This window comes from Rhincodon typus, chromosome 39 (genome assembly GCF_021869965.1).
Source record: "Rhincodon typus isolate 14 chromosome 39, sRhiTyp1.1, whole genome shotgun sequence".
NCBI lineage: Eukaryota > Metazoa > Chordata > Chondrichthyes > Orectolobiformes > Rhincodontidae > Rhincodon > Rhincodon typus.
The window spans coordinates 5,153,993-5,160,034 of NC_063370.1; the positions used below are offsets into that span (position 1 = coordinate 5,153,993).

Sequence of the window (6,042 nt, forward strand, 5' to 3'; positions counted from 1 at the left end):
TCTCGCTCGCTCTGTCTCTCGCTCGCTCTGTCTCTCGCTCGCTCTGTGTATCCTTTGAGTATCTTCAATATCTCTGAGATTTACCCTTTGGTCTTTTCTGCTAGGTAAAATACAAACCTGGTGTACGCAACCCGCAGGCACAATTAGACCAGAGATACCCCACTGAGACCTGGCCTGCCCTCAGTTTTTTGTGTTGTTTTTGAAGGTTGAGATGTTTGGAATGACGGCAGCAGAGACAGGGAGTGAGAGCACAGAGCTCCTGGAGGAGTTTGTGATGCTGCAGAAGGAGATCTTCTCTGATCTTGGACTCCATTACAAGTGAGAATGAGAGCCGACTCATTACATAAGGAATATGGTGTTTGCTTAATTTGTTTGTGGTGGGGTGGGGGCGGCTTTTCTTTTCCTTCCCTCTCCTGCTGCGGCTGGAGTTTCACTTTCCTCGCATCTCGAATACCACTCTGCCCCCCTCTCTCCCACAGCTAGTGTTTCCCATTCCCAGACTCGCCCTCTCTCCCACAGCCAGTGTTTCCCATTCCCAGACTCGCCCTCTCTCCCACAGCCAGCGTTTCCCATTCCCAGACTCGCTGCTTCTCGAGTGTCTCTAGGCCCTCGCCCAGACCACATCTGGCAGTTCATGTGTAGCTCTGGGGATAAAGCTGTCCCCTCGACACTGTCACCTCAGTGACCTGGATACAAACAAGATGTCTTGCAGTGCCATACTGAGGGAGTTCTGCACTATCTGAAGTGTTGCCCTGCAGATGAGATATTAAAGAGAGGTTGTGCACTTCGAGAGGACAAAAAGAGGTGTGGACTATTTTCTAAATGGGGAAAGGCTTTGGAAATCTGAAGAACAAAGGGATTTGGGTGTCCTAGTTCAGGATTCTCTTAAGGTTAGCATGCAGTTAGAAAGGGAAATGCTAGAATACAAGAGCAGGGATAGTGAGCAGTTTTGGGCCCCATATCTAAGGAAGGATGTGCTGGTATTGGAGGGGGGGTGTCCAGAGGAGGTTTACAAGAATGATCCCCGGGATGAAGAGTTCATTATGTGAGGAGGGGTTGAGGACTCTAGGTCTGTACTTGATGGGGGTGGGGGAGGAGTCTAATTTGAAACTTACAGAATACTGAGAGGCCTGGATAGAGTGGGTGTGGAGCAGATGTTTCCACTAGTAGGAAACATTTAAGGGCACAGCCTCAGAATGAAGGGTGATCCCTTAGAACTGAGATGAGGAGGAATTTGTTCAGCCAGAGGTTGGGAAATCTGTGGGACTCATTGCTGCTGAGGGGCTGTGGAGGCCACATCATGGAGTGTGTTTAAGGCAGAGATAGATTCTTGATTAGGAAGGCAATCAAGGGTTCCGGGGAGAAGGCAGGAGAATGGGTTTGAGAAATAGATCTGCCATGGCTTGATGGGCCGAACAGCCTAATTCTGCTCCTACCTCTTTCGGTACTAGATCCCGTGGCCACTCTATGAAGAAGAACAGGGGATGTATTCTCCATCTTCTGCGAATATTGATCCCTAAAGCAACATTACTGAAACATTGCAAGCCATGCAGCATCTAGAGGAAAGGAGAAGCCAACGTTTTGAGTATTACCCACCTTCAGGACTGAAGAAGGTTAATAGCCGAAATGACTGCTCCTTTCCTCCACATGCTGCCTGGCTTGCTGTGTTCTTCCAGCCTCCTGTCTGTCTACCTTGGATTCCACCAACTGCAGTATTTTTAGTCTCTTACTGAGACATTGTTGGGAGCTTACGTTGTTTTTTTTGGCTGTTGCATTTCCTGTAACCTTCCTGTTCCTATGGACTTCAACAAGGTGCATCATTGGTTTTCAAACGTAATGAAAGGTTTGTGTATGTATCGTTTTTGGAATTTGGCTCTCAAAGTAGGTGGGTGTTAGTTCCGTCTGTGAAGGATTGTTTTTAAGAGAAAAAAGATCAGAATGTCCTTCTAAATCAGTGATTTAAAGCCACCATTTTGTCAGAGAGCAGGTGGTTCTAGAACATAGAACAGTACGGCACAGTACAGGCCCTTCGGCCCACAATGTTGCGCCGACCTGTTATCCTACTAAGATCAAACTACCCTGCACACCCTATGTTTTACTATCCTCCATGTGCCTATCCAAGAGTTGCTTAAAAGTGTCTAAAATATCTGACTCCACTACTTGCGGAGCCCTGCGGTGCTAATGGAAAGATGTTTATATTGTGTTTACAACAGGTAGAGCAATCATGTAAGGCCAATTGGAGTAAGGAATGAAGAGGTGTTGCTATAATTGTGGAGGTTTTTAGTGAGATTGTATCTGGAGGACTCTGCACAGTTTTAGATTCTATGTTGAAGGAAGAGTATTTACTGCTGGGAAGTGGGAGTCATTGGGTGGGTCAGCATTTATTGCCTGTATCTAAATGCCCCCTGAACAGGTGGTGCCTTCTTGAGCCGCTGCAGTCCATGTGCTGTGGGTTGACCCACAGTGCTGTTTGGGAGGGAATTCCGGGATTTTGACCCAGCAACGGTGAAGGAGCAGCGATTATATTTCCAAGTCAGGATGGTGAATGGCTTGGATGGACATTTGCAGCTGGTGGTGTTCCTTGTCCTTCTGGATGGAAGTAGTTCATGGGTTTGGAAGGTGCTGTCTGAGGACATTTGGTGAATTTCTGCAGGGCATCTCATGGGGGGCACACGCTGCTGCTTCTGAGCTTTGCTGGAGGAGGGAGTAGATGTGGTGCCAATCAAGTGGGCTGCTTTGTCCTGGATGGCATGGAGGTGCCAGTGTTGGACTGGGGTTTATTTCAAATAAACCTGTTGGACTTTAACCTGGTGTCATGTGATTTCTGACCTTGATCTAGATGGTGTCGAGCTTCTTGAGAGTTTTTGGAACTGCACTCATCCAGGGCAAGTGGGGAGTATTCCATCACATTCCTGACTTGTGCCTTGTAGATGGTGGGACAGGCTTTAGGGGGTCAGGAGGTGAGTTACTCACTGCAGGATTACTAGCCTCTGACCTGCTCTTGTAGCCACTGTGTTTATGCAGTGAGTCCAGTTGAGTTTCTGGTCAATGATAACACCCAGGATGTTGATAGTGGGGGTTCAGTCATGGTAACACCATTGAATGTCTAGGGATATATATGTATTGGAGATGGTACAATGAAGGCTGATTACATTGTTCCCTGGGATTAGGGGCTTGACTTTATGTAACACTGAGTAAATCAGGCCATTATTCTATAGAATTTAGAAAGGGGGCAGGTCACAATCTCACTAATACGTTGAAGATTCTGAAGGTCTTTGACAGGGTCGACAGTGAAGAGGTTATCTTTAGCGTCCTTTGCCCCAGAGTAGAGTCCCTACGGTGTGGAAACGGGCCATTCGTCCAACAAGTCCACACTGACCTGTTAAAGAGTGTTCCACTAATACCCATCCCCCTACCCTGCATTCCCCACGGCTAAGACACCTAACGTGCACATGCCTGGACACTACGGGGCAATTTAGCATGGCCGATCCACCCTAACCTGCACATCTTTGGACTGTGGGAGGAAACTGGAGCACCCTCCACACAGACAGTCAACCCTGGGTGGATTCGAACCCAGGTCCCTGGCGCTGTGAGGCAGCAGTGCTAACCACTAAGCCGCCCCAGTGAGGATTGTGGGAAGTTCACCATATTTAAGACAAACCAAATCAAAGGATGTACTGGATGGGAAAGCAGAATTGAAGCTGAAGATTGGCTCTGATTGGATTGAATGGTGGAGTAGGCTAAATGGACCAGATGGTTTATTCCAGTTCCCCTCCACCAGTCAATTAGGTCATGACTGATCTATATCACATCTACTTCACTCAGCTGGAAGTTGAAAATGACGCCTGGCCTTTCAGCAGTAATTCCAGTTTTGTTTTCTGTGAAAATGCTGTTTCTGGTTCCTGACCAACTTGGCCCTCCTTGTATGGACCCCTCCTCATTCTATGTAGCTTTTACTGAAACCTTTCATCATTTGGAACTCCCTGGATTCATTCTCTCCTGAACTTACTGAAATTGGTGCAGAAAAGATTTACGAGGATGTTGGGGAGATTTCAGGTTTGAGCTGTAGGGAGAGGCTGGGGCTATTTTCCCTGGAGCGTCGGAGGCTGAGGGGTGACCTTATAGAGGTTTATAAAATCATGAGGGGCATGGATAGGGTGAATAGCCAAGGTCTTTTTCCTTGGGTAGGGGAGTCCAAAACTAGAGGGGCGTAGGTTTAAGGTGAGAGGGGAAGGATTTAACAGGGACCTAAGGGGCAGCTTTTTCACACAGAGGGTGGTGCGTGTATGGAATGAGCTGCCAGAGGAAGTGGTGGAGGCTGGTACAATTACAACATTTAAAACGCATCTGGATGGCTGTATGGATAGGAAGGGTTTAGAGGGATATGGGCCAAATGCTGGCAAATGGGACTAGATCTGATTGAGATGTTTGGTCGGCATGGACAGTTGGATCAAAGGGCCTATTTCTGTGACTCTGTAACCTCAAAAGGCCCAAAATGCATCTGCTCTCGGCTTTGTGCAACATTAATCCCACTTTACGCCTCCCTTCCTCCCAAATGGATTTCCATGTCCTGGGCTTATCCCTCGCTCGGTCACAATCCCGTTCTTACTTCTGACGCTCTCTGTATAAAGACTTACTTCTCTCCTGTCCTGGTGTTAGTGCCCCCTCCAGCCTGTCCATCTGCCCCGTCCTATCCCGGTCCTCGGGGGATCCTCGCTGATGTCCAGTTCTGAAGGAGAGTCATAGCTAGGCTCCTCTGTTGCTTTTTCCTTCTTTCTCTCTGTCTTCACAGATGCTGCCGGACCTGCTGAGTTTCTCTGGCATTCTGTCTGTGTGAGTGTCTGTGTCTGTGTCTGTGTCTGTCTGTGTGTGTGTGTGTGTGTGTGTGTGTGTGTGAGATTGTGGCTGATTATCTGGTTATTTCTGACAGGGTGTTGGATATGCCGACTCAGGAACTTGGGCTTCCGGCTTATCGTAAATTTGACATCGAAGCATGGATGCCCGGGAGGGGTAGTTATGGAGAGGTAGGTCACTGGGATCATTGTTGACCGTACTGACCTCCCCAAACAACTCTGCGGTATTGGGATAGGAGACAGATTGAAGGAGCATGCACGCTGCTTGGGCTATTCCGAGCAGTATTTAGGGTTTGCTTGTGGATATACCTTGAAGAGTGTGCTGTGCATGAGGGGGCATTGCTGTGCTATGCAGTTGTGTGACAAAGGGTCAGCTCCAACTCTCTGTGAATGTTGGTGTGGGGTAACTTGCAGGCTGCCAGAAAGCCTGGTGGAACTGGGGAGGTGATGGCCTAGTGGCATGATCGCTAGATTGTTAATCCAGAGACCCAGGTTATGTTCTGGGCACCCAGGTTCAAATCCTACCACGGCAGATGGTGGAACTTGAACTTAATTTAAAAAGAAAATCTGGAATTAAGAATCTAACAATGATTATCAGAAAAATACATCTGGTTCACTAATGTCCTTTAGGGAAGGAAACAGTCATCCCTACCCAGTCTGGTCTACACGTGACTCCAGACCCAAAGCAATGTGATTGACACTTAACTGCTTTCTGGGCGATTAGGGATGGGTAATATATACTGACATAGCATCCTGTGAATGTTTTTTTAACGAAAAGAAAAGGTAGAGTCGGTTGTATTCATCCAATTCCCCTTGGAAAATTATACAGGTGGGGTGGAGGGGGGGAGAAATTATACAGAAAGTACGTGAGATCAAAGAGTTGGTGCCATTGCAATGGGCTGAATGGCCTTCAGTGCTGTAACATTCAATGGCTGCCATTCTTTCCTTGGATATTCTGACAGAAATTACCAGCCCTGGTCCTACTGCCTAGCTGTGGCTCAAGTCTCCTTGCGATCCTAGTGCACCTGCATGTCCCAGGCCCTGAGATGTGGTCACACCACACAGACTGGAGCCAGAGCGATTAGAATCACAGAACCCCCTACAGTGTGGAAGTAGGCCATTCGGCCCATCGAGTCCACACCAACCCTCTGGAGAGTATCTCAGCCAGACCCCCCAACCCCAACCCCAA

General features: G+C 48.0%; 1 protein-coding gene across 1 annotated transcript in view; it reads left to right on the top strand.

The window, feature by feature from the left end:
• The window catches only part of sars2 (seryl-tRNA synthetase 2, mitochondrial), an 88,596-nt gene that overhangs the window by 77,103 nt on the left and 5,451 nt on the right, over window positions 1-6,042 (top strand). Inside the window, exons 11-12 of the mRNA XM_048618425.1 lie at window positions 206-318; window positions 4,931-5,024. Of these exons, the coding sequence (XP_048474382.1) occupies window positions 206-318; window positions 4,931-5,024 (207 nt within the window). The remainder of the gene's footprint in view (window positions 1-205; window positions 319-4,930; window positions 5,025-6,042) is intronic.